The sequence below is a fragment of the Sceloporus occidentalis genome, unplaced genomic scaffold (assembly GCF_023333645.1).
Source record: "Sceloporus occidentalis isolate IW3139 unplaced genomic scaffold, rSceOcc1.0.p SCAF_6, whole genome shotgun sequence".
Lineage (NCBI taxonomy): Eukaryota > Metazoa > Chordata > Lepidosauria > Squamata > Phrynosomatidae > Sceloporus > Sceloporus occidentalis.
In genome coordinates this window covers 55814875-55832107 of record NW_028316986.1, presented here as the reverse complement: position 1 = coordinate 55832107, position 17233 = coordinate 55814875, and the positions used below count along the sequence as shown (strand labels likewise).

General features: G+C 42.0%; 1 protein-coding gene across 2 annotated transcripts in view; it reads left to right on the top strand.

The window, feature by feature from the left end:
- Nucleotides 1-16688, top strand: part of CDC42EP3 (CDC42 effector protein 3) — a 50916-nt gene extending 34228 nt beyond the window's left edge. Inside the window, exons 1-3 of one of the 2 annotated variants that reach the window (XM_089529716.1) lie at nt 7621-7720; nt 9474-9524; nt 14246-16688. In XM_089529716.1, the coding sequence (XP_089385842.1) occupies nt 14542-15318 (777 nt within the window). In that variant the 5' untranslated portion in view covers nt 7621-7720; nt 9474-9524; nt 14246-14541 and the 3' untranslated portion in view covers nt 15319-16688. Of the gene's footprint in view, nt 1-7620; nt 7721-9473; nt 9525-14245 lie in introns of those variants that run through there. The other variant, XM_089529715.1, reaches the window with a different exon arrangement.
- The last annotated feature ends 545 nt before the right edge of the window (nt 16689-17233 follow it).

Genomic DNA, 17233 nt, shown 5'->3' with positions numbered 1-17233 from the left:
TTTTTTAGGTGGGTTAGGGAGGCTGGGTTCGAGCCCTTAGAGCAGGGGATGCCTGGGGTGGCTAACCCCTGCTCTTTATATTGCCACGGTGGGACGGGGGGAGGAACTGGTGGCGGGGAATGCACAGGCTGGGGAGGGAAGGGATAACATCGTGTTGAGCGGAGCTCCTATCGAGGTAGTGTGGGGCAAGGGGAGGTATGGCGGTGGGAGAAGGGGCTTACGTTCCAGGGGAAGGAGGGATCGATGCATTATATCTATCCCTCCTTCCGGTCCCCCTCCCAACCAAAGGAACCTGAGGGTCGCTCCAACCGTGCCACAAACCCTGTCACTGCTCCTGTGCAATGCCAGGTCAATCAACAACAAGACCCACATCCTCCACGACCTTGTGGAGGACTCAAAATGTGACCTGGCTTGCATTACCGAGACCTGGCTAGGGCCTGAAGGGGATGCTGTGTGGGCTCAGGCCCTGCCTGCCGGGTTCTCGGTGAAGGACCAGCGCAGGTTAGGTGGGCGGGGGGGGTGTGGCCTTGATACATAGGAACACCGTGTCCCTCATCAGGAACCACATCCGACAGACGTCCTATATTGAGTGTATCTACCTGACCCTAAAGGCTAGGGACAGTCTAGGGATTCTGTTAGTGTATCGGCCACCCCGTGCATTAGCGGACTCCCTTAACGAGCTGACACAGTTGGTCGCAGAGCTGATGTTGGAGACGCCCAGGCTTCTTGTCCTGGGCGACCTCAACATCCCTCTTGCGGCCAGCTATGTTCCATCCGGTGCGGCTCGGGAATTCATGGAAACCATGGCAGCCATGGGCCTGTCCCAGCTGATACAGGGTCCCACACATTGTGCAGGTAATACTCTCGATTTGGTCTTCTGTTCGGATGCGGAAAATCCGTGGGCGGAAATAGTTAATATTTCCCCCTTGTCATGGACGGATCATTTCCTGGTAGAGGCAAAAATCAAGGTCTCTACCCAGATCCCCCCCGGGGGTGGTGGACCTATTCGGATGGTCCACCCTCGAAGGCTGATGGAACCTGGAAGGTTCCAAGAGGCCTTAGAGGGGCTCGTGGTTGGTAGCGACGGCGATTCTGTTGATGCCCTCACCGGTATTTGGAATACCGGTCTTTCAAGGGCTATACACAGTATCGCTCCTAAGCGCCCTCTCAGGCCCGCCTCCAAATGTAAGCCTTGGTATACGGAAGACCTCCGGGCAAGGAAGCGGGTACTGCGACGGCTAGAGTACCGTTGGCGGAAATACCTTTGCTTAGACGACAAGGCTCTCCTAGACCAACTGTTAGAGGACTACGGAGAGGCAATTCGAGCAGCAAAGAATTCGTTCTATGGTGCTCGCATTGCGTCCGCAGAGTCGCGTCCAGCAGAGTTGTTCAGGGTGGTTAGGGAGCTAACTCAGCTCCCCCCCTCCCTGAACCAGATCCTTGAACCTTCTAAGGCCTGCTGTGACCAATTTAACGACTTTTTTGCGGATAAAACCTCTCGGATAAGCGAAGGTCTTAACGCCGACATTCAAGCAAAACCTAGGGTAGAGGTGTCCAGAGCCTCCGTGGACTCTATTGTACTGGATCGATTTGAGTTGGTGAGTACCGATGATGTGGACAAGATCCTCGGAAGAGTTCGGAAGACGACCTGCTCTCTCGATCCCTGTCCCTCGTGGCTAGCGGCCCAGGGGGGACCGGCGGTAACTTCGTTGTTACGCCGGATCATTAATACATCTTTGAGGGAGGGCCAATTTCCATCAGAACTCAAATTGGCCATTGTAAAACCTATTCTGAAAAAGCCCTCCCTCGACCCCCTGGTATATAACAATTATCGGCCAGTTTCGCTGCTGCCATTTTTGGGGAAGGTGATCGAGAGGGCGGTTGCAATCCAACTTCAGGCGGTCTTGGATGAAACGGATTATCTAGACCCATTTCAAACTGGCTTCCGGGCGGGTTACGGGGTTGAGACGGCCATGGTCGCCTTGGTCGATGATCTCCGTCTGGGTATCGACAGGGGAAGCGTGTCCCTGCTGGTGCTCTTGGACATCTCAGCGGCTTTCGATACCATAGACCATGGTATCCTTCTGGGGCGCCTAGCGGAGGTAGGAATCGGGGGCACTGCGCTCCAGTGGTTCCGGTCCTACCTCTCTGGGAGGTCCCAGATGGTGCAGCTGGGAGACGTGTGCTCCGACGAGAGGCCCCTTAAAACCGGGGTCCCTCAAGGGGCCATTCTGTCTCCCATGCTATTTAACATTTACATGAAACCGCTGGGAGAGGTCATCCGGAGACATGGGGCGCGGGGTTATCAGTACGCTGATGACACCCAAATTATTTTCTCTATGTCTCCGACTGATGCAGTGACTGGGGATGGTGTCTCTCCTCTCGTGGCCTGTCTTGAGTCAGTAATGGGCTGGATGAGGGAAAATCGACTCAAGCTGAATCCAGAGAAAACGGAGGTACTAGTGATAGGTTCCCCTGGTCCAGGAATGGTGGTGGTTCCACCTGTCCTGAACGGGGTCACGCTCCCTGTGAAGGACTCCGTGCGCAGTCTGGGGGTGCTTCTGGATTCGTCGCTTCACCTGACTGCTCAGGTGAGTGCGACGGTCAGGAGCACATGTTATCAGCTTCGGCTGATTCGCCAGCTGCGCCCATACCTGGCCCAGAGGGACCTTGAAACGATCGTACATGCTCTGGTAACCTCAAGACTGGATTTTTGCAATGTACTCTACATGGGGCAACCCTTATACCAAACTCGGAAGCTACAATTGGTGCAGAATATGGCAGCCCGGCTGGTCACTGGTGCTTCCAGGACCAGCCATATAACACCGATTTTAAAAGACCTTCACTGGCTGCCTATTCGCTTCCGAGCTCAATATAAGGCGTTGGTAATTACCTATAAAGCCCTAAATGGCTTGGGTCCAGGATACCTGAAGGACCGCCTCTCCCCATATATTCCGTCCCGCACCCTCAGAACATCTGGGCAGCAACTCCTGAAGGTGCCAGGGGCTAGGCTTTCTTCCGTCACTAAGCGGACGTTTTCCATCGCCGCCCCGGCCCTCTGGAATACGCTGCCCGCTGAGCTCCGCTCGACTACCTCCCTGGCCCAATTTAAGAAGGATTTAAAGACCTTCTTATTTCATCAAGCATTCCCCCCATGAACATCTTTTAGGGCCTCCCTCCTCTTCCGTGGCCATGAGGAAGGGCTAACTGGGGTTTTATCTTTTTCATTGTTTTTATGGTTTCTTTGATGCACTGTTTGCGCGCGATTTGTTGATTTATGTATTCTTCACTGTTGTACACCGCCCTGATCTATGGAAGGCTGCGGTATATAAATAAAACTTTTATTTATTATTATTATTATAACACTCAAACCACTACACCATAAAGCTTCCCTTATAATATATATTTAACTTAGAATAGAAATACAGAGCAAGAGGGCATATAGCAGGTCATCTGATTCAACTATGTGCTTGAAGGAGATCTTGTGAGCTTCCATTTGCACTTTCTTGAACTGATGGAACATTAAGAAGTTTTCCTAAATCACTTAACGTAAATGTATTTATCATTCCACCTCTGTGCTCCATAAAACACCTTTGAATGGCTCCACTGAATAATCATGTTTCCTCTTCTTTCTAACATCATTTTAAAGCTATGGTATAAGTGAGGGTTAATGATTTCTCAACCCTGTGGATTACAACGAGGGAGATCTGAGAAAGTACTAAAAGCTATTTTAAGCATTGCTACTTGGAAGCAAGTCCCACTGAAATCATTAGAATTTCCCAATGCTGAACCTTGCCTGGAGCATGTAATAAATATTTTAAACTGGCCAAACATGACCTCTTTTAGATGTATTTTCTAGGTTATGGCCTGCCTTAGTACTATGTGTTTGCCTTATCTTTGTAAGATTACCTTGGAAAAGTTCTGAAATGGAGAGCAATACAGTTCAACTAACAGCCATGAATACATTATGTTTTTTATGACACTGTTCTTAATCCTATTAACTTGTCAATATCCTTCTTCAAATGTGAAATCCAAAACTGATCTGTGTTTCAGATGAAACCTCCTTCCTTTCATGCTTAACCTAACACAATTGATGACTCCTAATACAATGTGACTCACCTGCTAATCTGTGACTCTTTCTGTGTCCATGCCTCCTTTTGTTCTGAAGATTTTAAGGCCACCTAATAAAAATGAAATTATCTCTGTGATAACTGATCCCGGTATTTCACACCTTTCAATTTGTCACCTTTGAGGTTCTGAAGCAATGCTATTGCATCCTAATCTGATTTTCAATTCCAGCAAAGTATGAAATGCTCAGAATGTTGCTTATCTCCAAGGTCTATTTGAGGCATGTTGATTCTTTTACGATTGCATCTAATGAAGTAAATATTATCTCTTTTCTCGAATTTTTTAGGGTGAAAGTATTTAAATTAGAAATAATACTTTACTGAAATTTGGTTCAGAATGTTGGTTCTTTGATCTGAAATTAAAGAATGGGACTGGTGGAGAGGGAATGTAGCATGTGCGTGCCTGATTAATATCTGAAGCTGTTGGTGTTGTATCAGTTATAATATTAAGTGATCACATCCTGTATCATTTCAATTAGAAGAATATGAATGCTTAAAACATCCCATATGGGCTGATGTAACATGCTCTACCTGAGGCTGCCTTTGGAAACTATTCGGAAACTTCAATGGTGCAAAATGTTGCAGCCAGTTTGTTGACTGGGGCTGAGTATAGGGATCATATGATTCCCGTGTTGAAACAGATACATTGTAGGCTAGGCCATTTGGGCAGAATTCAAAGTGCTGGTTTTGACCTTTAAATCCCTACACAGTTTAAGTCCAGGCTATCTGAAAGACTGTGTAAAAGTCATCTCTCTGCGTATATATAAACCAGTGCAAGCTCTAGTATTTGCAGAGGAGGGCTTCATCTCAGTTCCACCATCTTCACAGGGGAGTTAGACGTTTTTATTAATTTACACAAAGAAGAATAGAATAAAAGCATCAACCTTAGCACTGGTTACAAAGTGAACCAAATGTTGAACCTTTTGTGATACTAGTTGAATGGAACTGAGGTGAGAATTGGTCATATCTATAAAAATGTAATGGTGTAGTGGTTTGAGTGTTGGACTATGACTCTGGAGACCAGACTCTATCTGAACAAATTTGTCCAAGAAAACCTTCTGATAAATTTGCCTTAGGGTTAGAAACAACTTGAAGGAACACAACAATAAATCCAGTCCACAAAGCAAGAAAGATGCACAGGGGAGGGGGGCAGCCTTTGAAACGATGTGAAATTAAGTGTCTATGAGGCATGTGCCCTGCAGGGATTCACTTGGTATAATTTCAAAACAGCAAACCATTTGTATTATCAATGAATGGAATTGAGAAGTCAATTAGTCATTCCAGCAACAATCAAATCCACAGGGTAGCAATGGTACTTGGAGAAGAGGGGCAGCCTTTTTAATCCATTTAAATGAAGTGACTTGTGCACATGTCTTCAGGGTTATTGTTTTAGGATTCACATGAAATTATATCAAATAAGATAAAATATTGTGGGTATCGGCTGAATTGAACTGAGGTTTGAACTGGCCATTTCTGCAATAATCCAATCAAATCAAGTAATAAATCCAATAAACAGGCAATAGAGATATCAGGGGGAACTAGTATTGTTACTTTTATACTTATAGCCATCTTGGGCTGACCCAAGACATTTTGCTGCCTCAGGCAGGTTTGCAAATGGCTCCATTCACCCAAGTCAATTTGCATCATACCCAAATCCATCCAAGTTATTTTGACATGTTAGGCAGAATATCCCACAACAACTCTCCCCATTTGGCAGTAAAAAATCCCATATAATTTTTAAAACTTAAATAACTAAAAATATAATGCATGTTCATGGTCACCCAAAATCTGTTGCCTGAAACATTTACCTCATTCAACCTAATGTGAAGGCCAGCCTGGCAACAACAAGGAGGTTCATGGCTGAATCCAGATTAGAATTTGTTTCTTCTGCTCATAGCTCATTCTGTCAGCTGCTATATGATATATGAAATCCTTTCTATCGTACAAACATTCTGATAACATCATTGTGACTCATAATATTTGGCTCTGTTTTCTAGGAAATGCCCATTTGTACTATCAGTGTGTGCTGGAATATCAACTTATGGTTACAGTTTCTAAAGAGGTAGCCCAAGCAGCAAAACCAACAAAAAATTCTATGGCACCATGTATAATAGCATGAGCTTTTATCATCTTCAGTTTATTTCATCAGATGCATGATGTATTAAGTTCAGGTGTATAATTTATGCAGTATTTATAGTAAGTTTACCATGTGAGCTCAAAGAAGCAACTGATGAAAAATATCAAAATTGTAACTGGAAGAATAAGGACCACACCTCTCTTTAGTCATGGCCACAAGAAAATAGAAAGTATAGGTTTGTTGTTGTTGTTGTTGTTGTTGTTTGTTGTTGTTGTGGGCCTTCAAGTCATTCCGACTTCTGGTGAACCTAAAGCTAACCTTTCACAGGATTTTCTTGGCAGGTTTCTTCAGATGAGCTTTCTCATTGCCATCCTCTGAGGCTGAGAGAGTATGACTTGTCCAGTGTCACCCAGCGGGTTTTCATAGCAAAGCAGAGATTCGAGTCCTGTTCTCCAGATTAATAGTCCAATGCTCAAATCACTACACCATTTTGGCTTCTTATCAGAATACAAAAAGGAAGTATCTGCTGTACTTGAATGTTAGCAAATTTGAGAAATTTAAGAAGCTCTCTCTTGATAACGAAAGCAAGTTACATAATAGAGCAGATATTCATCTTCTTACTTTATATATTAAAAGGCCACAGTTTCTTCCATCTTTGATCAAGATTGTCTGAAGTTTCATCATTATTGAGACTGAATTCTTCCATCAAACCCATTTGTTTTCTTGGTAACCTTTCGATATTTTAATATCCCATTTCTGTTTATAGCCTTGAGAGGAGGACAGATGTGGACCTAAAAACTGAACTAAATTGAATTACAGTCAGCCCTCTATATCCACGGGTTCTTTATCCAGGGATTCAAGCATCCACAGCTTGAAAATATTCAAATACATATATAAGTTCCCAAAAGCCAACCTTGGTTTTGCCATTTTATATAAGCGTCGCCATTTTACTCTCCATTGTATTTAATAGGAGTTGAACATTCATGGATTTTTATAGCCAAACCTCAGTGGATACCAAGGGCCCACTGTAATATGTTTTCCTTTCTCAACGTATCCTGTAGTTGGACATTAGATTTTAAACATTTTGATTATGACACTAAGGGGGAAAGTTGACAGTCTGTGATGTCAGCTGAATACCAGTCCCATCTGCAGATTAACAAATATACTGAAGTGAGGTGGGGAAACCTTTTTAATCTAATTGACTGATGTATATCTTTAGGATCATTGTTTCATGACTCCCAGGGGATGCTTTCAAATCAACCCACAAGCTTTGATTTCAGTTTAACTAAACTAATCTGAGCTGTGAACTGACAATTCCTACTCTCATCCAATCCATGAAGTAACAAAAGATACACCAAGGGTGGGTGGAGTAGTAAAATTTTCGGTCATAGAAGCATCCGCTGGAACATGGAACGTGCTGAAACTAAAACGAGAAGAATGAGCATTGAGCAAACAAACAAACCCTTAGTCATTGACACAGTCAGGAGTGCTCAAATATGTTGATTTGAAAAACAAGGTAAATAGTTCTTTGAATACACATAGAGCCTGTCTCAAAATTTACCTTTTTTGTGCTGTATTTGCTTTGGTAGTATTTTGTGGCATACACAAAGAATTCAAGATTTTCTGAAACATTTCCAGCCAATTTTTCTTTTGTTTTATGTTCTGAAGTGGTTTGGAGGGGTGGGAAGTTAGGGGTGCAAACTGTTGTCTTTTTATGCATTTGGGGGAAATGGGAGTTGTTTGGGGGCAAAGAATCACCCCAAAATCAGCCTGGAAAAAATGGGGGGGGGTTCTGGTGGGTCTGAGGGGGATCTGGGGGGTCCCACAGGATACACATAGGTGTCCTAAGGGCCTCTGGCTGCATTTGGGCAACCCCTGATCTAGTAAAATGGCCTTTATTGTTATATCTCACTTGTAGGTAGATTTTGTCATAAGAATAAGAATCAGCAGGCACGACTCAGTGTTGATGCCCTCTTATTTGTACCATAATGTAGTCAAATGTAGACTTGAAGTCAGTGAAAATTTTGTAAAGTCTCTCCCCACAGCAAGGGAAGAGTATATTTCTACTAGATGTTGTAATATTCATCCCTGATTAACTGGTGAATTTGTTGTTGTTGTGTGCTTTCAAGTCATTTTCAACTTATGATAACTGTAAGGCAACCCAATTATGGGGTGTTTTTAGCAAGATTTGTTCAGAGGGGGTTTGCCTTTGCCTCAGCTGAAGAATACCCTGACCTAAAACCTGATTGCTTCTCCTCCAAAAAAGTTTCCTCCTCCATTCAGCTTGATATTTTCTCTAGCAGATGGGGACTGTATAATTTACCAATGATGCTTGAAAGGCTAATTGGTCTGTAAGTGGCAGAATCCAATATTTTATCTTTATTACAAATTGTGATAACAATTGCAAGCCCCCAGTTAGATGGAATACATACAGTCGGTTTAGTGCACATAAACAAATATCAGTGCCCACCACTCCAAATTTAACTCAAGCATATCAGATGGGACAAATTCTGTATTGAACAAATTCTGATATCAGTTGAACTGAACTGTAGTGTTGATTTGCTCTCTCTATAACATTTTACTTCTTATAGTAACAAAGATTCTTGGGACTGGGAAGGTTTTTAAATCCAATTTAATTGATGTGTGGAGCGGAATGTTTCAGCATTGAACTACAACTCTGGAGATCAGGGTTCAATTCCTTGTTTGGCAATGGAAACTCATTGGGTGACCTTTGACAAGTCACACACTCTCTGCCTCAGAAAACCCAGTGATAGGCTCACCTTAGGGTCACCATAAGTGCGATCTTTCTTGAAGGTACACAACAACAACATACAAGCTTTGTGGGAAGGGGGTCACAGTTTTAGGATTCATATCAAATGATTTTAGATAAGCCAAAAATCTGTGATAACAGTTGATTTTTTGCTGTCAGTAGAATCAGTTGAACTGAGGTATGAATTGTTCATTTCTTCAATAATCCAAACAATAGAATAACAAATAATATTCAGTAGAATAACAATAATGCTTAATAGAAAAACAAATTCAGTGTTAGTGTTCACTAGAGTAAAAGAAGATACTGAAGGGAGAAAGAAGCCTTTTTAATACAATTAAATTCAGTAACTCCAATGCATGTGTCTTCAGGGCTGTTGTTTCAGGATTAACATGAAATTATTTCAAATTAGCCAGTGTCTGGATTATTCAGGGGAAGGGATATAATATAAAAGAGATGATCTTCTAGGTAACATCTAGTTTGTTCTGCTCTTCTCTTTCAGAGAACTGTGTTGTTCTGCAGAATCTTCTGCTAGATTACAAAGATACAGAAGGTACGTTTTTCTTTGTTAATTGTGAAATATAAATTACTGCAATTGAACAATTTCTAATATATCATACCTGTACCATCTTTAAAAAAATTAAGCAGACTTCCACCAGTTTTAGTTGCATTAATTCTATAATTTCTGGTTTAAAACAAATTAGGGGGAATTTCTGATTTAGGAGGCAGTCTTCAGTTTATGATGTGGCCTCTGTACATAGGATTTCAGGAGTGAAAACTGGAGACAGTTCCTGCACTTTCACTGGTTGTGTAGAAGAGAAAATTTCAGCAGATATTGTTAACTGTAGTTTGCCAAGCATCACCTGCTGAAATGTGCTCTTCTGGACAATCTTAAAACTATAGAAAGCCTCTTCAGTTTTTAGTCTGGCAATTCTATTTATACTGCATCCAGAAACTAGAAAATCATCTTGGAGCTACAATCCTTTAAAAAGTATGTGTACTATGTGATGCAAAATTTGGATTATGCTCCTAAATGGAATACAAGTTTTAATTGTTTCATAGAAGATAGGTTAAAGATAAACCTGAGTTGATATAAATATATTTATTTATTCACAAACTTTTTTTAAAAGTTAAATGAAATATTTTACTAAACCATCACAGAATAATTTTATCTCACTCCTTGGGACTTTTTAGTCACAATTATCTTACGTTTAATTGTTTTCAGCAGGTTTATGCTGTCTGCAGTAGGTTTATTATGTTGCTTGGGTCCTAGAAGTTCAGGAAAAACACTTTCTTCTATTTTTTTAACTTAGCATGTATTTTTGCTTAAGAAATACATGGACTTCACAGAAATCCTTGCTTGAAAGTAGCTGTTTCATTTTGAAATTCACATAGTTCTTAAAAACACATTCAGGTTGGCTGGTTGCTATAACAATATAGCAACAGCAAGGAAAATTTCAAATACAAAGTCACAGACAAAAATAAGGAAACAGTCCCCGAAAACCCCCACCCTTCTACTCTCCCCGCATCAATACAAAATAATAACAATAAAACGATAACAATGAAAACATTTAACTGGAATAACATCAGCTAAAACAACTCAGCAAGAAGTGACAGCAATATGACAGCAATGGGGGGGGGCTGATTAACATGGGCAGTTGATTCTGCTTTAGGAGAGGTTAGTCTGGAAAGGCCTGCCGGAATAGGGTCGGTTTTATCACCTTTTTAAAAGCTTCAAGAGATGTGATCTGATGAACCTCCTCCGGTAGGTCATTCCAGATTTTTGGAGCAGCAACTGAAAAGGCCCTCCGGGAAGTCACCACCAGTCTAGTTTTTTCCTGACTGCGGTAAGTTCCTCCTGGAGGACCTGAGTGTGTGGGAAGGATTATATGGGAGGAGGCGTTCCTTCAAGTATGCTGGACCCAAGCCATGTAGGGCTTTATAGGTAATAACCAACTCCTTATATTATGCCCGGAAGCTGACAGGCAGCCAGTGTAAAGATTGTAAGATAGGTGTAATTTGGTTGAACCTAGATTTTCCTGCGACCAATCTAACTGCCATATTTGGCACTAGTTGAAGCTTCCGAACATAGTACAAGGGTTGTCCCATGTAGAGCACACTGCAGAAGTTGAGACAATAGATTACCAGCACATGTACAACCGTATCTAGGTCTCATGACTCCAGGTAGGGTCGCAGCTGGTGAATCAGCCAAAGCTGATAACAGGCACTCCTGGCCGTCGCATCCACCTGAGACGACAGTTGAAGCAACTAATCCAGGAGCACCCACAAGCTGCGAACACAGTCCTTTAGGGGAAGTGTGACCCCATCCAGGACTGATGAGCTTATCTCCATACCCGGATTTGGGTTACCTATCACAGGTACCTCCGTTTTGTTTGGATTCAGCTTAAATCCATGGGGGGGGGATGCATTGAGGACGTTCCTTATGGATATCATCAATGCATCCTTCAGGGAAGGACATATTCCATCTTGTTTGAAGGAAGCGGCTGTTAGGCCGCTTCTGAAAAAACCTTCCCTTGACCCCCTGGATATGAATAATTACAGGCCAGTCTCTTTGCTACCATTTTTGAGCAAGGTGATCGAGAGGGCGGTTGTTCTTCAACTCCAAGCTGTCTTGGATGAAACCGATTATCTAGACCCATTTCAAACTGGCTTCAGGACAGGCTTTGGGGTTGAGACTGCCATGGTTGCCTTGACCGACGATCTGCGTCTGAGCATTGACAGGGGCAGTGTGACCCTGTTGGTGCTCCTAGACCTCTCAGCGGCTTTCGACACAATAGATCACGGCATCCTCTTGGACCGCCTGGGGGGGTTAGCTATCGGAGGCACTGCATTACAGTGGTTCTGGTCCTTCCTCTCGGGCAGATCCCAGAGAGTGCTGCTCAGGGACAGCTGCTCCAGTAAAAGGGAGCTCACCTGTGGGGTTCCACAGGGTGCTATACTGTCCCCGATGTTATTTAACATCTATATGAAGCTGCTGGGTGAGATTATTCGGAGTTATGGAGCTGGATGTTATCAGTACACGGATGACACCCAGATCTATTTCTCCGTGTCCTGTTCGTCGGCCTCGAATTCTAATGGCATCTCCTCTCTCAATGAATGTCTCCAAGCATAATGGACTGGATGAGGAAAAACAGATTGAAACTGAATCCAGACAAGACGGAGGTGCTCACGGTAGCGGCCCCGAAACCAAGAATTGGGTTGCAACCTCCAGTCCTGGATGGGGTCACACTCTCCTCTAGTGACTGTGTTCGCAGTCTGGGGGTGCTCTTTGACTCGTCGCTCCTGATGATAAATCAGGTAAATGTGACAGTCAAGAGCGCCTGTTATCAGCTTCAGCTGATACGCCAACTGCGCCCTTTTCTGGAAGTAAGGGATCTCGAGACTGTTGTACACGCGCTGGTAACCTCACGTCTAGATTTCTGTAATGCGCTCTACATGGGGCTACCCCTGTGCTTGATTCAGAAACTGCAGTTACTGCAGAACATGGCGGCCAGTGTAGTGTCAGGAACATTGAGGAGGGACCATATTACTCTGGTATTAAAGTCCCTCCACTGGCTGCTTATTAGTTTCCAGGCCCAGTACAAGGTGTTGGTTATTACCTTTAAAGCCCTAAATGGCTTGGGTCCAAACTATCTCAGGGACTGCCTCCTCCCATCTAATCCTCCCCGCACACTCCGGTCCTCTGGGAGGAATTTGCTGCAGCCTCAAAGATCTAGGCTTTCGGCTACCTCCCAGAGGGCTTTTTCTGTTGTCGCCCCCAGATTATGGAACGACCTGCCGGACGAGATCCGTCAATTGACATCTTTAGACAGCTTTAAAAAGGCTGTCAAGACGGAGCTCTTCCAGCAGGCCTTTCCGGGATAGATAACCCTGGCCTCAGGAACCCTCTTCTCATGAGAGTCTCCAAGGTCCTCCCTGGAAATGCTACCATAGTTTTCTGTTTTATTTGTTTTGTTTTGTTCTGTTTTGTTTTTGTCTTGTAATAATGTGTATGTGTTAATATTGTTAATTTTTTGGTTTTAATTATAATTGATTTAATAATTTTTTAAGGAGGGGAGGGAATTTTGATGTACAATGTATTGTATTTTATTGCTGTTAGCCGCCCCGATTGATCTCAAAGGGGCGGGATATAAATAAATTTATTATTATTATTAATCTATTTTCCCTCATCCAATCCATTACTGACCTCAGACAGTCATTCAGAGGGGAGATGCCTTCCTTGGTCATTGAAACAGCCCAAGACATAGAGAAACAAATATCAGCGTACTGATAACACCCTGCCCCATGTCTCTGGATGATCTCACCCAGCGGCTTCATGTAAATGTTGAACAGCATGGGGAACAGAATGTATATGAACTCTTATGAGTGAATTATGATAGTATTGTATCTTAACTGTGGATTTATGTATTTTTAATTGTGTTTTAATGCCCTATACCCAGCCTTGAGAAGAGGCGGGAAACATTATTATTATTATTATTATTATTATTATTATTATTATTATTTTCTCCAACACACCTGGAGGACATCAGAGTGGTGACAGTGGCAGTAAGATGAACACAGTCTATGTGAGAAATTATTAAAAATAGCCTTACTGTTTTCCTCTTGCAATGAAATAATTCTCACTCCAACTCATTCTGTGTGGACTGAATATCACGCTATTCAGCTTGCAAGTGAGGGCTTGCCAGATTATGTAACTGAGATGGAAGGGCAAGTGAGGGCATTGTTTGAACTGATTGCCCAGATAAGCCCCCAAATTTGTAGGCATCTGTTAAAACAATTTTGGGCTTTGATCTTTCAAACTACACATCCAAAAATATTCCAGCTTCAGGTTTCAGAGGACTACAGAGATATGTTTATAAACCTCTATTTTTAATGTTGAAGGGGTTTCTTGGTACAGATGTTTAGAACTGTGTCTGGAATGTCCAAAAGGTGTGGGCTTTGCCTGGCACTGAGATAGAAAATGACTGACACAATATGGAAAGCAAGAAACCAAGATAGGAAGCTTATTAAATGAGTTGTGTTTGGCAACCGTGTCTAAGGAGCTCTGGCTTCAAAAATGTACCAAGTCAGGGAAAAGGTTAGTTAGCTGTTGTTGGATGGATCCTTTTATCCTGTTTAATGAAGGGAAGCAACATCATAGAGCTAATCTCCATGCTGGAACTGTCAAGTGCACTATTAATTGTTTTTGCAAATATGAGATTGAATGAACCATGAACAGCCAGTTAATAATAACTTATTTTATTTGTCATGCAGGTTTCGAAGGTCTTGGAATTAAGTGAGCAATTCTCACAGCCTTGGCAAAGGGTCAGCTGCTTTACTTCAAGGGGGAAACACAAGTTTAAAAGTTCTCTACTTTGCAAAATTTTGTTTCTCAGAAGGTAGCCACAGTGGTGTGAATTTACAAGTGATGCCTGAGGCAATAATGTGACATAGATGACACCTAAGGATTTTTGACAGAAGAACAACACAGACTTGGACTATTTTTAGATCACCCCCCCCCTCCTTTTTCTTTTTTACAAAGACTCTCCCCCAACCAACTCTGCCAAAGTATGCCAGCCAAAACCCCCATCTACCTGAAAGCTGACAACAATAAGAAAGGGAAGAAATTCAAGCTGAGAGATATTTTGTCTCCTGATATGATCAGCCCGCCTCTGGGGGATTTTCGACACACAATCCATATCGGGAAAGAAGGGCAACACGATGTATTTGGAGACATCTCATTTTTGCAAGGAAATTACGAGCTCTTACCTGGGAATGAAGGAGAAACTGCCAGCCAGTGTGAAGGCCACAGTGAATTCCTGCGGGCAAACAGCACCTCTGACTCTGTGTTTACCGAAACGCCTTCTCCAGTGCTCAAAAATGCCATATCACTTCCTGCCATCGGTGGTTCTCAAGCCCTCATGCTGCCCTTGTTGTCACCGGTGACATTTAATTCAAAGCAGGACTCTTTGGGGCCATTAAGGAATCCCAGGCATAGCTGTGAGCCTGTAATGGAAGAAAAGTTACAGGAGAAAAGCAAACACTTGGAGAATGGGAAAATGTACAAAGATGCCATCACATGGGAGCGGAATGCCCCACCATCCCATTATACTAACGGAAGAGACAGTCATTCATCTAGCCTTTCAGAACAATACACTGAATGGCAAGCAGAGGAATTATTTGACCACAGCCATCTTTCATGTGATTTCACCAAGACTCAGCAGTCTCAGCCTAAACCAGATGACTCCCTTTCAGATCTGGCAGAGCCTCTCCTTTCTTTGAAACTTGATCTTGGACCTTCACTTTTGGATGAAGTGCTCAGTGTAATGGACAAAAACAAATCATAGAACTTACTGCTCTTTAAATAACCTCAGTTATTAACATAAACACAACTGAAAATGTATGGGCATCCTCCATCTAAAGCTACAACAATTGCGACTGTAATCTAACACACACTCCATACGGAATAAGGCTGAATAAACTCAGAAGGCCTTCCTTCTCGGGATACATTGGTGCACGTCCATTGGTTTCAATGGGAGATCTAAGTAAATGTTTAAACCTCACCCACTGAAAACAAATGAGATTTAAATACACTTGACTTTGGATGGATTATGTTTTGTGTGTGTGTGTGTATCAACTCTCTTTGCAGTTGACAGGTTTTCTAAAAACAAATAACTTAAAACTATTTTTGTACACAATTTCCATGGTTTTTTAATATGGCAAACGTCTCATAATGAGGACATATTTTAACATCATAATTTTCAGCTTAATTTAAATGTTTTATAGAAGCCAAGAGGATGTTGCCACTGTAATATCTGGATAGATTCTGCAAGATAGGATCAGTAACTCAATTCATTTTTTAAAAATCTTTTGGTTCTCAAGGATCCCATATGTTCCAGGCAGCAGATTTATGAAGTGAAGGTTAAATGTTAATTAGTTCAATATTACTTAATCTGGAACTGCTCTCTTTCCCAGAATGATAGTGTGTTGGTTTTGGTTTTTTTAAAAAAATAGAAGCAGTATTCTTCATTCTGGCTGCACTGTTATTGATAAGTATTAATGCTTAGCTCTGTACCCAGATGGGAATGGCTTTTTGTTGTTGTTGTTGATGATGATTTGTTATGAGAAGTATACATGGTCAATATAAACTGATGCCACTGAGGTTACTTGAGCTTCATGTATGAGGTTTTACCTTAAGCTTGAAAACAATGCTTCCTTGGACTATATGTCCTGGATGTTCCAGTCATCATGGCCAGTGAGATTCTGGGTGTTGTAATTCAAAAAAGTAATTTTTTCAAGCTCAATCCTCTCACATGTATTCTGTCTTGGACAACCCCGTTTAAAAAAGATGGAAAGGCAAACTTGTTTGTTTTTATGCACATCAAATACATTAAACACACACACACACACACATACACACACAGGATTGTACCAGAAAGCTATTGTTTGACCATTTTTTGGAAAGCCTTTGTATAAACTGTATATTTGTGCGTGTTTGCAGAATTATGTATTTGTTCTCTTAGCTTTGTTCATTCAGACATACACACAAATGCTTAAAATTTTGCAATGGATTGTTTTTATGGTTTTATGGTTTAAGAGAAAGTACCCAGCACTCTCAATGCTCATAGGAGATTGTGCTGCAGCAGTTGGTATTTCAGGGACTATAAAGATGTTCCTGCATTGCGTAGATACTTTGTGCAATACAATAAAGAAATAAATGTGGAAACTTGTGTTTATGTGATTGAATTGCACACTGTAAAGAGAGACTTAGTTCAAGAAGTTGAAGGTCACATACTTTTTCATTTTACTTGCCTTTATGCTTCAGTGGTGCCAAGAGGAGCATAACCATCATACTTTAATTAAGATTATTGCATTGTGCCACAAACTGTATATACTAGAGTTGTGCTTGAAAGACAACAGATTGCAAAATTCCTTCTTTCGGAGCCCAACATGCATTGCAATGAAAATATTGAATTTTTACATGAAAAGGCTGTCCCTTCCTAATGTAGGCAAGAAGTTTTGCTATCAACGACATAAGCAGACCTTCGTACACATACATAGAAACATACAAATCTACTTCTTCCTCTATTGAAATAAAGTGTCGCATCCCTATTAGACATTAAAGCAGATAGTTTCATAAAACCATCTTGGTTTAAGATTCTTTCCTTCATGGTGTTTCAAAAAGAGAAGTCAATCTAGGAGGTCTTAACATGGTGTTAAGCCAGCATGGTGTAGTGGTTTGAGCACTGGACTATGACTCTG